The sequence below is a fragment of the Athene cunicularia genome, assembly GCF_003259725.1.
Source record: "Athene cunicularia isolate RWA chromosome 4 unlocalized genomic scaffold, athCun1 chr4_part3, whole genome shotgun sequence".
NCBI lineage: Eukaryota > Metazoa > Chordata > Aves > Strigiformes > Strigidae > Athene > Athene cunicularia.
Window position 1 is genome coordinate 21,586,248 of NW_020799100.1, and position 24,016 is coordinate 21,610,263.

Sequence of the window (24,016 nt, forward strand, 5' to 3'; positions counted from 1 at the left end):
CCCCCCCCCCCCATTAGCTTAAAATTCAGAAGTGCCAGTTCTGGTGGTGCCGGTGGCCACCATCCACTGTAAATGGTGGTCACAGGGTGGGGAAACTTGTAGGCACCTACAGCAATGACCTGCTTGATCAGAACCTTGCAGGCTGCCTCTGAGGTCTCTCCCAGCAATTCGTGTCTCACTCTTGCTTCTCTCTGCCTGGTAGAATATCGACCTATTTTTAGGTCTGGGCAATTATCATTACAGAACTCAAACCACTTCTTTGTTCAGGCTATTTTAAGCCGAGCATTACACGTAGCAATGTCATCATTCTCGCTCCCAATGCTTGGTTTCTGGTCTGTAAGGAATGAGATTGAGGACAAACATAGCAAAACCACCGTGAACTTATGCGACCTAAATCAAACACAGGGGGCTGGAAAAGCTCACTCTGTACTTGTGCTGCCTTTTTTTTTTTTTTTTTTTTTTTTTTTTTTCTTTCCTCAGAAACTAGGCAGTGTCCAGATGGGCTCCATATGTACTTACTCTCTCCCTCCAGGGCCCTTTGGGAAAGCCCATGGCATATCCTGCATAGCTGCTACAGCAGCTCTCTCTTGATGTGGCTTGCCCCAAACAGCTTAGAAGTTGTTTATTTGGACATGGTTCTCGCCACCAGGCACCCACTGACCCTGGGCTGCATTAGCCCCACGTGCCAGCCGGAGACCCAGGGCAGGAGGGAATGAGCCCCAGCTTGCTGCGAGAGCAGCGACCAGATTCCCGCTTTTCATGTGTGGCTCTGGAAGAAACTGTTTAAAAGCAGGAAAAAGTCCTGGGGTGAAAGGATGTAAAAGGACCACCACTCAACAGCAAGGTTTGGGGAAAAATCCAGGCTACTGAAATGTTTTTGCAACGTAACCTGGAGGTCGCATCACGCCTGGAAGCACATGGTCTGCCTGCAGCGGGGCATCATCCAGGCATAAGGTACCACACCACGGACCAGATTTGCAGCACAAGCCAGGGATAACAGCTAGAACAAAGTCTGTCCTTCCCAAAACAAAACCACAAATTGCTCCAGAAACAGTAGAAAGTTACATAAATGGAAAAGCTGACTCGTGAGAACAAAACTAAAAGCTTCTCTTATGGATTATAATGCCATTGTAACTGTACTCATTCAATAACCCAGGGCCTAAAAATTTGTTAAATCCCACACCAACAAAACCCAAGCCAAAAATCCTAGTGCATTCAACAAGTTGTTTCCTACCAGAAGAGCCAAACATGAAAGTTAATGGTCACCTCCATGTACTAAAGTCCTGGGGATCAGGATTCTCGATGGAGCCCAAGGCCCTCATGGACCCAACTCCAGTGGCTTTTATTTACTCTTTGACACAGGCTGCAAAGAGAATAAAATCCGCAGTGGGAGCTGGCGTTTAGCCCCCTTGGCAGTAAGACAGGCCTGGCTCCTCCAGTTGGTGCAGCCCAGCAAGGCAGGCTGCAGAGCAGGTCCCGAACTGCCTGACTCTCCTGAAGTTCAAGGAACCAGCTGCCTTTGTGCTACGGACGTGCGGACACACACGGTGCACGCGTTGTTGGAAGTGTGGGAAAAGCAAAACAACGAAAAAACTGCAAAACACACATTTCCTTAACACACGGTGCCCGGAACAAACACAGGACGGGATGGAGAGCCAGTGATTTGTGTTGCCGTGGCACCGAGGAGGAATGCGAAGCGGGGTGGAGGCCGGACGGTCCCGTTCTTCCACTTTTCTCAAGGAATATTTGACACAACTATGCAGATTTATCTCCTGCTCTTCCTCGTCTCTTAAGGACTGTTTCGCAGAACTCTGCAGAACTTACCTCTCATTCTTCCCCTTTTCCCACCAAACCAGCACACACCTTGCACCAAGGAATGTGCTGTGTTGCTACTCAAGAAACAACCTTGACCACAGTCCCACCCACTCACACAAACACACCCTTAGATAAATACTACCCCGAGTTTGTATCTAACTTGAAGGGATGACAATCCGACACCAAATTGGAGAGACAAATCAACGGGTTTGTGCTCCTCACACTCCTCCCCCCAAGAAGGGACACTTTTTGGTAAGACTTGGGCCCTCGGCTACACGCCAAGTGATTACCCAGGAATTAAGTGTGTGTGACTGCAATTGTTTTCTGTGTGTAGTGCTAGAGAGCCAACCTGCAGTCTGTGCATTTATCATAGACAACCTCAAAGAATCTGTAGATGGTGCATAAGAATCAATCATACTATTCATTTCCCCGACTGCTTCTCTTGAATGCAACCAGACCTACAGCCTACGGGCTGTTTGTGCATCTCCTGTCAGGCCTAGAGTCACAGCAATAAATGGCGTAACTATTAAGAGCCAAGTCCAGCTGCCCCCAGCCTCTCTAATCTCTGAGGACCCCCTAGAACACAAGGGGATTCATCTCTTACCAAATTAATTCATTATCTTAAATGCAACACGTGTATGAGCCTGAAAGGTGGGACAGGACACACTGCCTACGCTCAAGGCAAGGACTTTTGTGCCTCATGAAGTATAATACACACTTAGGAAAGGTAATGGTGTAAATACCACTAATGCCTGGTTTCCATCACCATGGGATGCAGACAGGACAGCGTTCCTTCCCACCCAGGGGAGATCCAAGGGAGTGCTCAGTGTCACACTGGTGTCCGAAAAGCAGATTCATCACCTGATGCGCAACAGGTCAATGATCACACACTCAGAACTGCTTTGTTATTTTAGGGTTGCTCCAGCCTAGGTGCTCAGTGGTTTCCCACAAATCAAGCACACCAACAGGACTTTTCACACTGTATTTATACACAAAACTTGCAGAGTTAGTAACTCTCCAAGTCCATCCTCTCTACAATGACTGGTTAGTAATTTACATTACAATTAATACTGCTGACACAATACTTCTACTACTACATCTGCTCAGGGGAAGGGTCTTCACCTGGGCAAGGGTCTTCTTGACCTGTAGGCCACATTTTTAGTATTAGAATGAGGGTAGTTCAGCCAAGGATACGTAGACCTTGAGTTTCCTTGCCAAGTTGGCAATGTACCCTCTGCAAGCTCTAATGGCTCCAGGATGCCCTTGCTCAAAGGTGGCTATTCACTTGTTCTTCTGACGAGGGATGCCTTTGGCTTTAACATAGACAAAGAACACCTTTCTTGACCTAAGCATAATATTGTTACGCTGTTCTAAAACTTTTAACCTTGAACACCACCACTTCAGGCAGAGGTGTAAGTACAGCGCTGCGAACAGTGTGCAGCACAAGTGCAATGGTTGTGGAAAGCAACTGCTCAGAAATAGGCCCCAAAGGCTTTTTACAGTTACACTACATGGAGATTTGGGGTATATAGGCTATTTGTCTACAAAAGTCGACATCTGCTAGCAGAACTCAAGGCTGGAGTACATTAAGCGACCCCTTAATCATTTTGTAGGCATCATGCCATGAGCAGTTGACAGAAGCAAATCTGTAAATTCACCTTTGTTAGTGCTGCATGATATGAACAGTCAAAAATATGTGGACTCAAATGATATCAATTCTTTCATTTAAATGTATGCAGGATTTGAGTTTAACGTCGCAGCAGGATTTTTGAGTGTCGCTAGTCTTGCGTCAGACGTGCAATACAGTTGATTCTGCCAAAGCTCTATTACAGTCAAATTTTAATAAGAAAGAAACTAAAAGGCCATAAATAGGCCAGAACTGACTTGCTGCATTGCATCAAATGGCTGTTTAGCTACTTTTCTCCAACAGTGGCCAAGAGCAAATTCCTTTACCCATTAGTCAAGTATGAGGACAAGTAACATTTCCTTATTTATATCTTCTCAGCTTCTGGCAAACAGCAGTAGCAGCACTGCCTAATGAAGCTTTGATTACTTTTTAATGTGTTTTAAGTTTACTTTCTATGAAGGCACCTTATGGATCAACATATTATCACAGCTTAAGTCAAATTCTGCTCTGAACAAGTAATTGGAGGGGGTGAATCATTCATCCTTTGCTTGTCAAGGAGTATTGTGGTGCTCCCAGGTTTCTAACACAGAACATCTTATCAGCAACACCCGAAGACACTGTAGAAAAGTACCATTTAATAAACTTCAGGTTTTGTCGCAGTACATGAAAATGGTTCTGTCAGCTGGAAACTCACCTCTTTTCCTACTGAAGCCACCAAATTCAGAAGCAAACCTTTCTCTCTAGACTGCAAGGAAAAGGAGGGTGACATTGCACATTCCCCTTTAACTCTCCTCCTCACTGACTGCTCCCCAATATATTTTTTCAGTCACCTATTTCACATTTCCTGGCCTGCTAAGGTTCATGTACCCCACCAGCAGCACCCTACTTGTTTTGCCCGAGTCCAGCTCAGCCACAAAGCCTACTAGGCAGATGCACAGAACTCACAAGAGTCTTCTGGATGGCTGTGCCAACCCGATGAAACGTGCCTTTAGTCAGGATACCTGCATCCTCACTGAAAAAAGAAATTAAACATCCCTCTACTGTCTGCTTTAGATGCTTCTATTAATTCTGTAAAGTCCTCTAAGAAGAGTCACTATTGCCAAATCAAAGTTATGCAGAAGTCAGGATGCCAATGCTCCTCTCCATAGCAGTCATGGCCTGTTAAAAGGCTAGAAGCACAGACGTAATAAAAAACATTATTTCAAGGCTTTATCACAAATATGGACTAATTTATTGTGCTAGAATATATATATATATACACACCTGTCTCATGTTTCACTTTTCTTAAGGAAAGGTTTTCCCTAGTTACCTGTGGCTCCTCAGCTGGAAACACATTCAGAGTTCATCCCGGAGGAAGGAGCTACACGGTTAAAACTGAGATAAACTCCAATACAAAGGAATTAATTTACTGTTGTGATCTGGTTCAAATAATCAAAGATATTCACTCCACGTGTGCTCATCTCTGCTCTGTGCTCAACACACTGACTTACAGTGACAATCAGGTTATTAATTGCTGTGGGAGAAAGAACCACTACACACGACATGACTCTAAAATGATCTGTTTCTAAATCCAATGGGGCAAAAATAAGGATCTGTGTGCAGTCCACATCATGGTCCTCGGTAACCTGGATTTACTAAACCCTGCAAGACACTACTTTCAATCACTAGGTAAGCGGCATTCCTACAGAGAGCTTTCCATCTGGCCAGCGACCAGTAGTAGTGGCTGAAGTGCCACAACTAAACACCCTCGGCTGCGCCGCATGTCTGAACAACTCCCACCCTCCCCACACGATTCAAAGCAAGATGTATATACAACATGAAGAGTTACCCAATATTATCTGCTTTTTTTAATCCAGATGGTTTGGCATGCCAACACCTCCGAGCACATCACTGCACTGGCTGATTACAGTGCCTCTGGAAACGATCAGTCCCCTCTCCAAATTCAGATCCCTTCTGTACATCAAGAGATTAGCTTTGCGTTTGTTTGGGATTTTTTTGGTTGTGTTTGGTTGTTGTTTTTTTTTTTCTTGAAGTTACGTGAAAAGTGACAGCAATGACCAACGGGATTATTTGTCTGGCTTTCAGAAACAATCCCACACAACCAAAACTTCTATTTTCAGGGGTTTTAATGCCAGATTTAAAATATTTAAAATCTCATTCCATCATCAACCGAAAAAACAGAGGCATTTATTGTTATGATGGCAGAAGCCTTTTTACAGTCTATTTCCACACACATGAAACACAAACCCCCCAGCAGCTGGGCAAGGGAGGAGTTAAAACCCAAGAAGTTGCAGGAAGGGGCTGGCAGCACCAGAGCTGTTACTAGAAGAGGCACCAAAGCCGCTAAACGCATGAACACAGAAAAACAGCGAATGCAAATGAAGCTTCCAACTGCTGCACACCGGGAGAGGTGTTTAAGATCTGGAGAGGTGTCAGACTTAACGCTTGTCCTCTCTCCGAAGGAAGGATCTGTGCTTGATTTAGAACAGGGGGGATGCCCAAGTACTGCTTAACTCTCTGCTCACGCTGGGCTTCAGGCCGCTGCGGCTGCGGGAGGAGCGAGGAGCAGCATGATCTTCCCCTCCCTGCACGCAATTTCTGCAAACAGCCCCACCAGGAGCCCTGTTTGATTAAAGATGGACTTTGCACTCGAAGCGGCCTGCTGTCTCTGGGCACTGGCTGCCAGCAGCTTGCAATTCATATGCCCAGAGCTCTCCAGCATCAAAAACCTGCCGGTCCTGGTGCAGGGGCTCTCTCCAGGCTGCTCTCAAACCTCACCTCCTCCTCCAGTGCCAGGTCCAAGTCTGCTTATCCAGGAGACACTGTCGGGGAAGCACGGCTCGTCGCTGGGACCGTATACGTTCAACCTGCACAAATCGGGGTTATGGAAAAAGACTTCCTCTTCAGCTCCAAAGGCTTGTTGTCTCTGAGCATGTATTCCCCCCTTCTTGCACCAGTGTAGGCCTTGGCGTGGCTACGGGGAGGTCTGAGCTGGAGAAACTCTTCCAGTTACCATCAGTACTGCTTTGGGGAGCCCCAACCCAGCCCAGCACGCTGACTTGTGGGTACTGGTGTCATCACAAGGAGAGGGCAGGGAAAGAAACCAGCCAGGGGATGCAGAGCTGCCTCTCCCAGAGCAATACCGTCTGAAAGCATACATGAAACCCTGGCCTCAGGCCATTCCTGTCCCAGGCCTTGGCTTCATTCAGCAACAGGAAGGATTTTCAAGCGCAAATATTCACATATCAGAGGTTTTTCTAGTTTCTTTTGTGACTAGACTACTAAAGTTAGCCAAAATAAATGTATCTTGCAAAATACGTGCTTCCAGACCTAAGCTCCCCCTTATCTTGCTTTAGATTAGAACATAAAGAAACGCTGATGTATTGCAAAGCCACAGTTTTAACCACGTGTGCTGACACCATCCCCGAACCATCGCTGCACCCGGAACAACGATAATCAAAACACCACCATTACAATACAAAATAAATTGACCCTTGGCTATTTTCTAAGTCAATTTTGTGGCATTTGACTTTCATAAGCCTGAAAACTGCTCGTCTGGTCCAAAACCAACAGAGAGACAGTTTCCTACAGCAGGAATACAGGCTCCATTATCTCGGTTATCCGTTAACAAAGCATAAGCAGCAGCGGAATATGAACTCCTCATTTATTGCACACAGTTGTTTTCTGCAGCAGACTTGGAGCTTGGCAGGCTGAACTCCCTGGACGTCTAATGTGTACCTAGCCACAGCATCCAAACTCTGCACAGGGTTAAATAAAAACAAATAGATGTGCTCCTCCCAGAAACTGATATAAAACTAACAACTCCTGAACATCACAGAGATGAGAGCGGGCAGGAGAAGCAAAGGAACCAAATGCGTTATCCTGCGGCGAACAGCCAGGCTTCAAAAACTATCCAGGAGAAGGACGTGCAAACCCCAGCACCTGCTTAACAAAAACCAACCCCAGGTCTGGAATGAACTCATGATGTATCAGCCTGAATATCTCCAGCAACTCCACTTACCTGAGCAAGGTTTAAGGTTAGCAGGAAAGCAGAAATCGTAACAACCAACCTGGTGTTACAGCTGTGAGGAATGCAGCGGTGATTCGTGTTGTGAAACAGAGTGACCTTTAGTGTGGGCATACAGGAAACAGATGTGCTGCAAGCATTTTGCGGTGTATATACACGTTAAAAGGAAGCAGCCATGGTTTTGTTGTTAAGTTGGTTAAAAGTTTTGCAACCACAGACTATGTTATGAGGACTGTTGCTGCGCATAGGCAAAGGGAGAAGGGGATACTTCCAGAAAGACCCCTGTATTGAATCCCCCAACCACACCAGAAGGTTCGAGAAGATTCAAGAAGCCCTACTACGCCCGCACAGCTTGGAGGTAGAAACTTCTCGGAAGAAATATGCCCATTTATGAATATGTAATTAAGCTAGACTATAAAGGAAGTGGTATTGCCTTGTACAGTGTGCGCCGGTTGCGGAGCGAAGACTCCCCGGCGTACCCAAGCACTGTTTAGCTTGTTCTTATTCCTATAAAATTATAAAATTATATTCTGCCTTCGCTTCTAAATTTATAACACAGCTTCTGAATTTTCCCTCATTAATCACTACTGACGTTCACAGTGAGTTGCTTGGCACAACTCGGGCAGAACAGCAGAGAACTGCATGCTTCAGGAAACCTTGTGTAACGTTCCTACTTGTGTAACCTGGTGTAACGTTCCGACAACGCCGTACAGGTTAGTGCCTGCACCCGGCCCTTCCCCTCAGGGAAAAGATGTTTTCCCACCACACGTGGGCTCTCTGTCACGCTTTCATGTCCCCTCTTCCAGGCGGTGCCAGCCGGGTCAGCTGTGAGGGAAGGAGAAGCTGTTTGTGCTCACCCCTTCCTTTGGCCCTGGGGCGCTCAATGGGCAACTCAGGGAGGACCTGAGCAGAGGGCAGCCTCCAGCAACAGCTCCTTCTCCTGGCACGACTGTTCCGTGTGTTGCCGGTGTCTCTACATCCTCAGCATCTCGCTGGTACTCTCTTATCTGAGGCACAAAACAGTCTCAGGAAATGGGAGCTTTTGCTAAGCAGAAGAAAAATTTCTGAAGTCTAAGCTACGTCTGTCACAGACTCCTTGAACGATTTTGAATGCACCCTTCACCTCAGAGCTTCCTTTCCAAAGCTATTGTTGGCAGGAATAATTAAATTTTTCAAATCACTGCTTATTTACTTTGTTATTTGGGTTAGGGATCATTTGTGGCTGTTTCTACAAACAGTATCAAATACACCACAGCCCAGCTTCACAGACAGACAGGCTTTAGGCACTGACTAGAATGCAATTTAACACACAGAAGGCTAATCTCCAACAAGATAATCAGGCTCAGTATCACATGAGACGCAGAAAACTCTCTGGAACATGACATATTCCTAGATATTCAAAAGTTCCCAATGGGGCTGAGAAAAACAGGGGGAAAGGCACTGTGGGTGCCACTGAAAACCTGACTGCTTGCTCTAGAAGCGTTTAAAGAGGGCTTTAGTCCTGAAGGTCTGGACCTCACCACCGCTGTCAGGTTCTGAGTCTGCTTTTTTCAGCCAATCTCTCTCTGAAAGCCAGAATTATTCCTCCTTTCTCTTCATTTTCACAGGGGGCTCCGGGACAGGTTTCAGTAGTCCACACAATGTTGGCAGCAACTACACCCTATGACAAGCGGTTGGCTGTCGTGTTACGTCAGTTAAAACAAACCAGCACAGGTCCCACCTCGTTTCACCCCAAAACTCCACTCTCCACAGCCGGCACAGCACTTGGCTAGTATTTCCTGGGGAAGCAGCCTGAGAAAGCAGCCTTCGACAAACACGCACCACGGATGGCGACACTCCGGGGTGTTTATTGAAACAGCTGCTAATGTAATTATTTTTCAGAATCTGGATTTATGCTGGCGATGAGGAGTCCTGCATGGCAAAGAGAGTAGAGAGGAAAAACACTTTTTGTTTTGTTTGACGAGAGATGAACTCTGGTTAGGAAGGGAGTTAAAAAGCACAGACAAGTATTGCACAAGGCTCCTGTGGTTTGCAATAAAAAGAAGGTTTGCTTCCTGTATGGTTTAGCACACAGAGAGACAAAATTAACTGACAAGACTAAAAGTGTACAGCATTAATTGTTGTTTCACTGCCTTTATACTGCCAGGCGTTTATTATCTTTAAATAAAAATCTACTTTAAGAAGAAATATAATATGACCTCAGGGATCCTATGCTAAATCCAGGTGCTTCTGATCTGCATCACTTTGAAGAACTCAAATATACCACATTTAGAGAACTGATATATACCACAGACATTATTTAGCAAAAGAGTCTTTTTGATGACTGCTATTCTAAAGCTAAACCAAATAAATTTTTCAAAATAAAGCTTTTTCTCTTGAACTGCAATACCTAAATATCATAATACAAAGGAAGAGGGAAATAAGAAAAGACCTATGGATTAAATACAAGTTTTCCCCCACTTTCCAAAAGAGTGAGGCTGTACTGAGACAGAACAGCAGGGCAGTAGAGCCACACCAAAGCATCCTGGAGAGGACAGATTTAGCAGACACTAGTCTGTATGGGCACCAGCTTTCTGACCAGTTCAATTGCCTGGGTAACATTTCAAACGTGGATCATCCTGGGGGCCCCAGATCCCTTCTGTATTTTAGGGCAGAGCTGGACAAAATATTGCAACTTCAGAAACCGTGTCTTTAAGGGGGGAAGAGAGAGGGAGATAAATAGAAAGCTCACAAGAATTGGCCACAGTGCAGTTTCGAATACTTTCGGTAGCTGAAGCAATGCAGCAGTTGGCCAACTTCTGCCTGCGGTAGCCAGGAAGGCCAACGCCTTGCAGTTTGCTCTCAGGAGGACGTCTCAGGAGACATCCTGAAATCACTCTCTGCAGGAATTTTAAAAACTGGAGCATTTTCCAACGCAGTAAGGTCCTCCCCACCACCAAGCTATTGTCACCCACTGCGTCACTGCAGCCCAAAGGGAAGTGCCACCTCCCAGCCCAGCCCAAGAGCTAATCCGGGCACTGCCCACACCTTGGTGGCCACCGACAGAGCCATGACCTGAAGGGCACTCTGCAAGCCCTGCTGTCTTTTCTAATTTTTTTTAGATCATTCTTGTCACCATGGTATCTGCCTTTTTTTTTTTTTTTTTTAAAACCACAAGCTTCCTTCTGCCTCTGTGCAAGCTAGCATCTACTTACCATGATCAGAAACTAAGACAAATACACACTGCACTTTATTTTTTAAAAGATTAAGTCCCCCAGCTGTTTATTTGCTGTAGGATGGAGTTCTCCAGGCCTGGGCGTGCAGCCAAAATAGTTTCATTCCTCTGATGTTCTTCAGTCTCAGCCTAATGCCGGACGGCTGGCAGTGTGAGGTGATAGCTGCCCTAACGCCTTCCAACCTGCTAATTTTGGTCCCAGATCATTATGTGGAAGACAGAGCTGTCTGTCCAGCTGCTCCTCAGTTTATACAGGTGTAAATTCCTGGAAGGAACATTCCCTGAGATAGTTTCATGGACCTACTCTGATCTTTTCACAGCATGCACAACTCAAACCTCAGTCCTCCGTGGGTGAAATGGAGGCTCTCACGGCTACCTCCTGGTACATGTTAATATGATGAAAGGAAAGAGAAATTTAGAGAAAGATTGCTCAAGTACAAAGCTTTCATGGACTTAGCCACCAGAACCATGAGACTTGCTTATCTGCATTACAGGGTGGAAAGGAATTTCCAGTTCTTAATCAGGATTATCAGGTCACTAACAAGTAAATTTGCAAACCCGCCTCTTTATTTCTCCTCACATATATTGTATTTCCTGCCTAGAGGAAAAAAAAAAAAACAAAACAACCTGCATTTACTATCCATAAGTCAGCTTCACTTGAACTTCACTTCTATCCATGTCCAGTGAGAATGTTTTGGGATTTATTTTTAAATTCATTCACGGAGTTATTCTGCTCCCCTCCTGTTCTGCCAGTTGCTCTGCAGCTGCTGCTCTGGCCGAGTACATTTGCAACAGGCACACAGGAGTGATCTTGGATAAGCAGCACTAAGTATTTCCTAAGGAATAAAATCTTGTCCTGCTGTAGTCCGTGGCAAAACTCCCAGTGACATTAGGACAGCCAAAGGTTGATCCCGTGAGGTGAATACAGATGTGCTGTTTAAACCTGCCTGGAAACCACTACTCTCATAAAAATGTGGTTTTATGAGAAAACTATTCTTATTTTCTCCAGAGGCTGCCTGCTTTCTGTTTACATTGGGCTTTGCCAGTTTATTTTGAGCTATGCCTAAGGCGGGAGGGGTTTCTGATACACCTACCTTATTACCTAGGTCTAAACGTGATGTATGTCATCATCTGCTGTTCATGCTGCAAAACCACGCTGGTTTTGGCATCACCTGCTGTCCGTACCACCAAACACTTACGTTTCGTGTGCAAGAAACGCTGAGATGGTGACCAGTGATGAGAGGCAGGAAGAACAGCCATGTTCACTCCTGTAAACTCTCATTCCCATCTCCCTGTCTGCCCAAGAGCCCCGGAAAAAAGTGACATTTCAGCTTTGATTAATGGAAAAGTTTTCCCCTGTCACAACCCCAGCACAACATCCGCCTGGAACCTGGGTGGGAGAGGCTGTCTATCACCTGCAGAGCTTGCTTCATGCTCACTCCCCCAGTCACTAACGTCCCCACCCCATCTGGATCCCACAGTGCATTTCTTTATACATAAAATAGAAGATCTAATGGCAAGTCTTGGCCACACAAAGTCTTACTCAATGTCCAAACGGTGAGATTTCACTGCTTAGCTCTCCACAGAAAGTTTTGAGCCTGCCAGCAGCTACTGCATAACAAACAGCTTCACACAATATTTCTTACAGCCTTGTCCTCAGCTCCTGAACTGAACTGCACTTGTTCGGAAGGAAACAAAAAGGAGAATTATGACTAACTTCTGCTTTCTCCCCCCTGGTTTCTAAGACACGAGAGACAAATACAGTTAAAAGTTCCCCTCGTACCTACAGTCTCTCACAGCATCCCAGAGCTTGCAAAGCAGAGTGAGATTAGGATTTCAGTCACATTGGTATGTCTGAATATAAAACAGATACAGGATTTGTTTACATTTCAGAGATTTCTAGTTACACCTAAATGTCCAGAGCCTTCTAATACGTTCACAGTTGCAGGCCTTTGTAATAACCACCAAATTAAAAACAAATTAACAGATCCCAAACATACACATGTAATTCTTTTCCATCAAACATTTTTCCTGGCTAACATTTTCTTAGATTTTTAAATGCAAACTGTGACCATAATTTTGGGAGCAGAGCCAATTTCATCCAAGAACAGAACAGCTTTATTGGGTTAGAGCCAACACTCGTCTACCCCAGTATCCTGTCTCCACCAGCCGCAGATCCCAGGGAAGAGCACAGCAACAGATTGAGCGCAGAGGGCTACACCACATTAGACTTTCCCAGAGTCCAATAATCCACAGTTTTGAGTCAGAGGTGCAGTAATTATGTTTAATAGCCCTTAATAGACTTTCCCCCTTAATTTGTCTCACCGCTTCCTGAGCCCATGCAATTTTTGCCATACACAACGTTCTCTGGCAGTGCGTTTCTCCATTAAACTATATGTTGTCAAACAAAGTACTTCATTTATTCTGAACCTGCCACCTGCTAGCCTCACTTGCTCTCCCCCAGTTGTTGCATTAGATGTTATGAATAATCACTTCCTATTTGTTCTCTGGTGTGCGACATGATCGTATCACTTCTCTTACTTCTTTGGCTCGCTCTTTCTCAGCTGCAGAATTCTACCTTATTTGGCTGTTCCCCCTACAGTGATCATCGCACCCTACTTAATGTTTTTTTCTCACATTTTTATATCATTTAAAGACAACACTTCCAGTCTATTAAAGCCACAGAATTACCACAGATTTATACAGTGGTATTGTTTTTTTAAAAATTCCTGACATTTTATTTGGTTTTTTATGACCACCGACATGATATTTTTGTAGAATTACCTAGTACAGCTCCAGACCTCCCTGCTAAACAGTATTGTTAGTTTAAACCTCACTCTTGCACAGGAAGATGATAGTTTCGTCCTGCTTTCCCACCCGGGACAGGTGCAGGAGGCTGCTCTCACACCGTGTGACCTCCCTTCACCAACAGCCTCGTCACCTCCACCCCGCTTCGGGTAAAGCACAGAGCTCTGTAGGATCAACATCTATCTTCTATCCTTGCTATAGGCAGTAAAACCTGCCTATATATTTCAAAGTCTTCACTGTTACCTGGTTTATGTAACTGGTGTGTAATCAATTATAGAAGCCAAGAAGAAAAAAAAATAATCCCTTCCTCTTATTCCACAGCAACTTAGTTTCTTTATGAAATTTTTAACCTGGCCAAAGCTTGTCCAAAACTTTCTGGAAGTCCAGGGATTCAGTATTAAGGGATCAGCCTTATTCAGCTGCTCGGTGGCTGCTCCAGGTAACTCAGCTGTGCAGCACAGCTTTCTTCTCTGACAGCGCTTTGATTCTTCCCCCTCCTCAATCTCTGTCCACAAGCCCTGGGAGAAAGTCTAACAAAGAGTAACATCAATTGTCCAGCACAGGAAGATAGCCTGTAGCTTCCAGATTTCCCCAAGATCCTTTTTTAAACCACTGCTGCCTTTGGCTCCTTTCTTCACTCCAACACCACAGCAATTCAAACAATAGGTCTCTCTACAGGTAATAGCCAAAATTTTATGCTCAAGCGCCTTTAGAATTTAAAGTGAGGCAATATTCATGCACAGAAAAAAAAGCCCAAATAAAACAAAACTTCAGATAGCTAATTAATCAAATCACCACATCTACTTCTCGCAGGGGAAACTAAGCCCAACAGGAAGAAGTTGTAAGTCAGGATGCAAAGACCATTTCAGCTCTATCCAGACAGTGTTAGCTTTAGTCAGCCCACAGTTTGACGTTAACTCATTTTCTTCTGGTGGCTTAAACCTCGGTCTCACTTGACTTCTTCCTCAATTTCAAAAAATGGGCCTTAGTAGTCAGCTGGAGGTGCTGTCCTGGATAGGATGTGCTCCTGGACAGAGGTTCTGGGACAAATAATAGTAGATGTTACAATTAAAACTCTTTCAGGCTTGATTAAATATCTGACCAACAAAAGTACTTTAAATTTAATCATAAACTGAAGGGCTCCCCTGAATATGGCTGGGGTCAAACAAACATCAGTAACACTGTGCTTTCATGTTTGAATAGAAACATTCTTGAATAGCATAATATTGATACAAGTTGTGGATGTGGTTCAGGTTTCCAGATCCCCGATTAGCGCCAGGAACTCAGATCAGCAGCTCAAGGTTTGGGAACACAAAGAACAGCTCCGTATGGCAGAGCTCATCTGTCTCTGGCTACGACAAGGGCGCATCCTTAGCTCTTCTTTTTATCATATAGAGGAATATTTTAGTCCTGGTTTGAGCTTGAACAGCTGAAATATATAAATGTTTGTTTAGTTCGTTTTGTTTCCTCTCTACCCGATTCCTCCTCTTCTGGGAGGAATCAGAATAACCTTGCAGACTCTGGGTTTTGGCATCCTCTGCTCGTTAAACACAGGCCAATTCACTGACTTCTATAGGAATTTTCTGAGCGTAACTTTAATGCCTCAGGATACGAAAAGTTCCTTGCTCAACTTTACAAATATTTATTAAAAAAGCGCAAGTGCTTAGCACTGACATGACACTGTATGGATCGTATCACACGCAGTGCTGCAGTTCGGGGTTCAAGCAAAGCCAGCGCATGCTGACAGCATTCAGCTTCTTCCCAAAGTCAGCCTTTTCTCCCCAAGCAGCACGTGAGAAAGACATCATCCTGACGCACCACCTCAAACTAAACACTGTCATACCTGCACAAACAATCTACAGATATTCTCAGCAAAAAGCCTTTCCCAGCCCGAACCGTGGAGTATAATTTCCCGTCTTTCTCATGCTGTTAGTAAACTGGTTTTATTTAAGCACAGCAGAATGGTTTTTAGTTTGATATATTAAAACTATTCCAACAACTGCAGCCAATTTAATCTCCGGCTTTATTAAAAATTTGAATGTAATACTTGAAGAAAAATATTTAACTTATCTAAAGTTTGGAACAATGACTTAAAAAAAAAAACAACCACAAGGCAGATGGAACGCATCTTCACTAACTGCCTTGATAAATTTGCGTTACGTATTTTGTCTTCCACTCTGAGAGCTCTAATTCAGAACAATTCATACCACTGTACTGAAAGAAATTAAGTTTGGTTAACACCGGGTATCCAAAAAAGTACTTCGTGCATATTATGTTTACACAAGAGACGGGTTTAAAAATCAATACCAAGCCTAACAAGTCTGTTTTCCTCCACAGTATATAAATTGCACTAGCTAAGTATCACGAAAATATATATACTTGGCTAGATTGTTTTTAAAATGACAGATGCGGCTTATTTTCCCTGTAATACAAGTTTTTACCTAAACTTGCACCATATTACAAGACTATTTATAAAATATATTTATATAAATTTATATATTTTTAATATAAATATTAAATATATTTTTATTCTTATAAAATAGCATTTTCTTCTGGTGCTAACTGCACTGATAGGCAGCACCATTCTGACAGAAGGAAGCTCAGCAGCAGCTCCGGAACATCCGCAGCCACTGCTCAGGGCTTTGGAGATGACAAACGTGACCACCAGCATCCGGGCTCTGACAACACATTTGCAACCTTGCACACTCCTGCTGAACAAGGCACACTCACAGCACCCACTGATAAAAACCGATAAAAACAAAGGCCCACCAGCTGCGTTTGCCCTCAGCAAGGCTCAGCACAGAGCTGCCTCCCGCACCGCCGGGCTGTTCACACCCCAAAGCACCAAAACCAAAGCTCAGAAACCTCAAAGAGGCAAAATAACACAGAAACAGAAAGCACACGGACCGCTCATTCTAGCTTGGGCTGGCGATATTTGCATTTATTGTGATAAGCAGAGGGAAAAGGCCCTAGAGGGATTTAAATTCAAACTATAATTTTTTTTTTTTGTACAATCTCCATCTCTCCATGTGTTACTTCCCTAGGATTGCTTCAGAAGGACACTGCAGCTTCACCAGTTTTCCCAAAGCTCGGAGCTGTTGAACAGGGACAAGAGCTGGTGGCTACACACAATTCAGCTTGTTTTCACTCACTTTTTTCCAAAGCTGTTCTCCCTCAGCTGTGACCTGTAATGCTCCAAAAAGCACTTGCCACTGGCTGTCTATCACCAGCAGCACCAGAAAGTGCTCCTGTCCCTCACTGGGGTTACGTGGGAGAAAAGAAAAGAGTAACTGCAAGCAAATATTTGCTCTCCAAACCACAGGCCACTTTTCATTTCCTGGTGGGCAGGGAAGACCTAGACTGATTCCTAAGTAAGAAAACAATACAAAAAACCCCATGAAACTCCACCATAACTTTGTGAATAAAAAAATAAACTAAAATTTCCCTTCCTCTCTAAAAATATCCCTAAACAGCAGCAAGGTTGATGCGTAATGTGGGACTCTGACACCAACTCTGGAGATCATCTCTTTTTTTTGCCATGTCTGCAGTCGCTGTAGGAGGTAAGGAAGGAAAACCACCCACGCAGCCATCAAAACAAGCGAGGGGAAAGAGCCTGAAGAGATGGAAGCAGGGGCTGTAGACCACAAACACGAAGCTCTTGGCTCCGAGCAGCAGTCTCCAGGGGTTCGATGCAGCAGTTTCCACGGCCCGCAGCACTGGGAGCGGCACACGGGGGAGCTCAGCCCACTCCACAGCCTCCAGGTTTCATCCATGCTCCTGGAGCTTGCAAGGGGATGTTGGATGAACGAACACGATTCTCTCAGACAAAGCCCGTAGTCAAGACCGGTGCAGTTGTTGGCAACAAATGCACACTTGGAAGACTGAGAAGAATTTAAACAGCTGGCTCCTTTCCACGTGAGATCAATAAAACTGGCAATCCAAGTGCCTTCGGGAAGATGTACACAAGTGCTTCTGGTGCTGCGGGAAAGCCAGGGGAAGCTCTTACCCAAAACCCAACTTAAACACTAATGGAGAAAATCACAGGCCAGGCTTGTACAATTCAGCTTCTTCCCTCCTCAGGTTCTTCCAGGAGCAAAAGCCTAATTAATTACTCTTTGGCCTCTCCTTCTTTCGTCTCTCGAAGGATTTGAATAGGAAGTCTACAGTCAAATCACTCTCACAGCCTGCACAGCCTCTGGTCGAGTCAACGCTTGGGTGCTCCTGAATGCAGCATTTGTGTCAGTCATTTCACATTCGTAGCCTCCAACGCTGTCTCATGCTAAGTAACACCACTCGCTCTGACCGCATGTCACAGAGACTCCTGAACAGAAGCTACACATGCACATTCCCACGTTCGGTGTCTACAGCTCATCTTCAGAATTACAGTCCCCCGTGGGTCCCTGCCCCAGCCTGTGACTCACCAGTATGACGTTCACTCTGAGAAAGATTAAAGAGAAAGGACAACTCCCTGTACAAGACTTCTAAATACAGCAAGAAATGGGTGTTTTAAATATGACATAAGGATTTCCGGGGTGAAATTCAATAAGAGGCTAGACCAAGACTGCAATCACCATATTCTGGTCAAGTCCTTAATTATAACTGAATATACTGCAAGTTTATCTCTGCTTACGAGCACCATGGTGTCACGGTAGAGACGGACATGACAAGCAAATGATGCAGGCAAAATGTCTGTATCTTTATTATTCTCCAAGTCCTTCTTTTATATCTGCTTTACAAAGCCATGTGCTCACTTGATGGGTTACCCTGTTGTCTTTTAACATTGCTATAGGTTAATTTTTACTCTTCTTCTCTGATCCTTAATAGGTGCGAGACTGCAGCTCTTCCATCCTGCGTCTTTGCTCACAGTTCCTCTTATCTTATTTACCTAGCGAACGTTCCTCTTTTCAAGGGTTCACTGGAATCTTATCAGGGGGAAACTCTTCTTCAATCAGGCTGGTGGCAGACTCGCTGCCTCCCCCAGCAATTCCCCCTTTTTGAATTTGTGCTAAAAATATTGCGTGAGCAGTTTTCTGCAGGGCCCTTTGCAGAAGACTGACAAGACAAGGCAACATTAAAAGCACAGTTAGAATTACCAAGATCACGACCCCCACAGTTATGACCAAAGATATTAACCATCCAGACAGCCCCCAACCTTTAAACATCCTTGCCAGCCAATCTAAGCCATCATCTTCTGTTAAACGCTTAACACCATCTTTTAGCTGCTGTATGCTTTTGAAAACAGATTCTGAGTGGTCAGATAAATTCATGCAACACATTCCATCGAAATCTTCACACCCATGTCCCTGTGCTAAAAGTAAAAAGTCAGTGGCAGCTCCGTTCTGCAAGGCAGCATGCCTAACACTATCAACATTAGTTAAAAGATCACTAAGGGCTAATGAGGTAGCATTAGTTTGTTTGCTAAGCCAACACTCTAATTCCTTCAAATTTGCTAAAGCATTTGCAACTCCTGGTGCAAGAATGGAGGATGCAGTAATTTCACCTGGATTCCAAAATGGTATTTGGTCATTACATTTGGAGGTAAACTGGCAACATTTGGTATTTGGTCATTACATTTGGAGGTAAACTGGAACGGTCCTCCGGACTCGTTTCTGACACCTGGCAACATTCAGTATCATTGTGTCATTTGGTGTCAAAAAGGTGAGACGGCCGAGGCTGCATGGGCCTCCATTTAATTTGGAGGGAATACCTCCCCATGCTCGATCTCCACAAATTAGAAAGACGTCAGGAGGTAACGCAAGAGGAACAGCAAAAGACTGTGAAACGTTAGGTGAGGTGTAACTGCACCAAGCGGTTGAGTTATGATAAACAGCATTAGCTGCATTAACATTTTGCCCCCTCCGTGCAGAGTGATTATAGGAATAATTAAAAAACACACAAGCATCCATTACAACAGAACCTAACAACTCTAGTTCTTGGGGTTCTTGCGTAACCTGTGGAAGGTAACTATATATCCCATCCCAATCATCTGTACAATTTTTTGGAGAATTGCAAAGAAAAAAAGGGCTGAAGGTTTCATGGGTTTGGCCATGTGTCTACTGGCAATCCCACCAAACACGTGGAGAATGGATTTTCAGGGCTCGCAGTAGAGAGGCACAAAGCTTCTTGATGTGTCATGTTTGCCCAAGTTACCCAGACGTTCTGCTTGGGTTGTGCAACTACCCATCCTTCACCCTGAGGCAGGTTCCAGCATAGGCCGAACACATCGAGCAGGAAGCCAGCAAGGGCCAGCATCTGTAGAGACACAAACATAACCCTTGCCCCAGGTTAATAGCTCACACGGTCCACTCTACTGGCCAGTAACTAAATCTTTACCATGTACTTTGACGCCCTTTTGCAAATCCTGTTTTGAAAAAAGGGAAGAAAAATGTTGAAAAAGAGGAGGTAGAGAGGAATTATCCCCATAATGGAGAAAGTTAAGAACATAAACTGCTTTATCTAAACATGCCTGTGTTGGTTCCCCAATCATTCCCCCTTTTTGTTTGCGAAGCTGCCGCTTCAACGTGCCATGTGAACACTCAACAACTGCCGGTCCTGTTGGGTCACCCTGAGTGCTGCACGGGCCATCTGTCTCCATGTAGATTGAAATACCTGGAATTGTATGGGTTGAAATAGTACTTGCACCAAATGAGTAATATCTGTATTAATAATTCTAATAAGTCGCATTACTTCAGGAGAGTTAATTCCAAATTTTTGAGCTTTATTTTGCAAATCCCGCCCCACCTTCCAGCTTATAGGTTTGTGTTCATCATGCTGCTGAGTGTCTTGCACACAGGGAAGGCACTATGTTTATCAGTTTTGGGGGGTGGTGCAGAATACGATGGGCCAAGTCTTTCGACCAGATCCTACTTTCCCACTTCAGCAGCTTGCTTACTAACTGCTTCCAAGAATCAATCAGGAGATTGTGGTGTAACAGCTACAGTAGCAGGAGGTAAAGTCCATAGCTATGTATGCTTGTCACTACCCTCTGAGCTGGTGATATGCAGTGATTGCATCGCTGCATTTCAAACTGCTTCTTCGCCCTCCTCCTCCTCCTCTCCTTCTCCCTTGCTGCTTCCCTCAGAGGGTAGTGGCATCTGTAAAAGTCTCTATCGGCCCTTGTTCTTCCAAGGGAGGTGCCGTAGGTGTAGGTTCAGCACCACTCTGAGCTTGCTTTATTTGTTGTAGCTGTTGGTTAGGAGTTTGATATGTACTAGAGACAAGCTGGGGAAGGGGCCGTGAGTGAGAGCGAGATCTAACAGTCCCAGTACAAGGTTTCTTTCCAGCAACTGCAGATAAGGCAGAGCAACCCCCTTTTGCCATGAGCGGTATGGAGTTTTTCCTGTCATCATCATTATTCTCTCTCCCCCTCATTAATGATTTCTCCTTTTCCTCACGTTCTGTTTTCCATTCTTTCAAAGTCTCACTTAACAGCCGCCACGTAGTAGCTAGTTCTGCTGCATCCTTCTGCCCCTTTGAAATTGCATCCCATAGTTTTTGCCCTACGTCCTGCCAGGCAGACACATTGAGTGCAGAGGCTGCTGTGGCTTTGAATCCTTCCATCTTACTCCATATAAGCATTCTCTTTAAACCGTGGTCAGTGTTTTTTACACCTTTTCTTTTTAATAGGGCCTTCCAACTAGACAATATTGTCTCTTCCTCTTTCATTATTTGTTGGCCCACAGCTATAGTTTTGTTCCCGGTGGCTCACCTTATTAGGTGTCGAAGTTCAGGTCCGGACCAGGCCGATTCCCACTGCTCTCAGCTTCGCCGGGCTCTGTCTCCACTGCAAGTCGTCATGCAGCCCACATAGAATCTCTCTGTCGAAATCACGTCGCCTTCAAATAATCACACCGGGGTCACCATTTGTCACGGTAGAGACGGACACGACAAGTGAATGATGCAGGCAAAATGTCTGTATCTTTATTATTCTCCAAGCCCCTCTTTTATATCTGCTTTACAAAACCGTGTGCTCACTTGATGGGTTACATTGTTGTCTTTTAACATTGCTATAGGTTAATTTTTACTCTTCTTCTTTGCTCCTTAATAGGTGCGAGACATCCTGCTTCTCTGCTCACCATTCCTCTTGTTTATTCAGCAAGCGTTCCTCTTTTCAAGGGTACACTGGAATCTATCAAGGCGAAACTCTTCTTCAATCCAGCTGGTGGCAGATCCACAGCCTGCCCCAACACCATGGCAATGCACCACCCCAACCCAAAGTCACCTTTACCTTTCCCATACAGGTATAAAGCAAACCCCACGCCCGAGCACAAATACAGGACTGCAACCAGTGAAACGCAGCGAAGATAACACCAAGCTCCTCATGCTGCAAAACCCGTCAAGGGGCAGCTCTGCGGCCACACTTTCCACTGGAACGCCTGTGCCCAGACTCTGAGTGACACACGAACGCACAAATTATGCAAACTTCACCAGAAATCCCTTTAAACACACTTGTGAAATGCTTTTGCTTAGACACGAGCTTCATACGGTATTTTTTTCCTCAGAGATACATACTACTGAGTATAAACTTTATGGAGAACAGTGCCTTGGGGAAACATTTTATATACTGTGATGTGGCAAAGCATACTGCATAACAAAGTATGACTTTGTCAATAAAAGACCACAAAATTTGGGCACCCTCCAAGACTTAACAGCCCCAGGCTGTGAGGTGTGAAGCAATTTCAACCCCTTTTCCCTTCAGTGGGAGATGATGCTTTCCGGAGTCTCACAAAAGCTTCACCAACTTACAGAAACCAGGCAGTCATGTTCTAGGAAGGAGGAGATTTCATACTTATTTCTGTCTTGCTTCTACTCAAGCAAATTACCCTTTTAAAAACCAAAATAACACAATGCCAGGCATCACTGGCAGTACGAAGCCAACCTAGCAGGAATGAGAGCCCTTACAGGGCTGATGTTAGCCAGTTCAGTTACTTTGCTGGAAACCGCTTTGACTCTGTTCCATCTCTCTGTAGCAACCTCCTCTGATGTGCATTTTCCATTCCCGGAGTGGGTTATTTCCAATTCAGCCCTGGAAAGGCTCCTCTGGTCCTCCAAGCAGAGCCTGTCTCACCAATGGCTTAAGACCCACGCAAACAACTCATTCCCATCAAGCACATTTCCCTCCAGATAGGTGCCTCTCTGTCTTACTTTAGGTTGAAACGTCAATTAAAATTCTTATACTAGAAAGAAAACAGCCACCCGGTGAGGTACTCAGCTGATCTCTGCCAACAGAAACACCCTTGGTGTGCTCAGTAAACCGAGAATGTGCAAGTCCTGCTCATTACCACAAGATTACTTGAGCTGCACTAGCTTTAGACACAGGCATGAGTATATATACACATCATAAAACTGGCAATTATGTGCATATTACGCTCAAATTCCAAAAAAACCCAGACTATGCCAACGCTATATTCAAATTCCACAGTCAAGGATGCATAAAGGAGCCTATAAAGCAGCAATATGTCAGAATTGAGCCTTGTAATGTGCACAGTCCACACAAGGACGAGACAGCATCGCAGAAGCCACTAAACTAATAATTTAAAACCTAATTTAAAAACAGGAACACATGGCTGGGATTGAGATCAGTGGTTGCACCCCTGGAGCTTAGTATCACCACACAGACAGAAATCAATAACTGCCATTTAGAGGTCACTGATAAAAATCTGTAACAACTGAATCAGTCAACTTGAAACCTATTAACAGCTGTACTAGAAAGAAAGAACTACTTTTTCAATTTGGTAATGACTGCTTCTTTCCTTCCAGGTGACCATTTTCTGTCAGCCCGGCAGAAATCCCTTTGGACCCCTCCTTATGAATGAGCTACTCAGGATTTCAAGGCGCTCTCCAGATCAGCAGCAGATAATCATCTGCTTTTCAGAGTCAGCATCAGCACGTCGATGCTGGCATTGACATCGGGATTAACAAAAATGACACAGGAAGAGGGCGACAGCAGGGACACCCAAGGCACATGCTTCTGTGCCATCTGCATCACTACAGGGCTCAGCCTCTGTCATTAGAGCTAAGCGAGGGGTTACAGCATCGCAGCCATCAATGGCAAAGCTTACCAACGTGGTATTTTATCTGCTGAAGATCCCAGATCAGTGACTGCGCTCAACCGGATAAGGAGAATTCAGGGAGGGCTTTTTTTTTTTTTTTTTTTTTTTTTAATCTTCTATACATCACTGTTCTCTGAAAGTTTGGGAACCTGCACCTGAAGCACACAGTCTTAACGACATGAAAGGTCATCACACAGCCACAGCTTAGCCTCTTTATCTACTTGCAGTAAAAGTCACTGATCATTAACTGTAATAGCTGGCATTTTCTAAGTCTCTGGCATTTTGTAGGTCTCCAGCACATTCATACTAAGTGCGACAAAATCCTCCGGATTTCAGACTCAGAGCATCTTTCACACAGATCAAACAGAAATCTGACAATCTTGTGGACACTACTGCTCTGAGCTACAACTGAACCTAAGAAAAAAAAAAAAACCCGCAGGTTTTTTGTTTGATTATTTTGCTTTGGGAAAATA

The 24,016-nt window shown here is 44.6% G+C and overlaps 1 protein-coding gene across 2 annotated transcripts in view; it reads right to left on the minus strand.

Annotated features, from left to right (window-relative positions):
* The window catches only part of SH3BGRL (SH3 domain binding glutamate rich protein like), a 34,186-nt gene extending 17,659 nt beyond the window's left edge, over nucleotides 1-16,527 (minus strand). Inside the window, exon 1 of one of the 2 annotated variants that reach the window (XM_026848234.1) lies at nucleotides 16,504-16,527. In XM_026848234.1, coding sequence (XP_026704035.1) covers nucleotides 16,504-16,512 — 9 coding nt within the window. In that variant the 5' untranslated portion in view covers nucleotides 16,513-16,527. Of the gene's footprint in view, nucleotides 1-1,266; nucleotides 1,303-16,503 lie in introns of those variants that run through there. The other variant, XM_026848235.1, reaches the window with a different exon arrangement.
* Nucleotides 16,528-24,016: the final 7,489 nt, after the last annotated feature.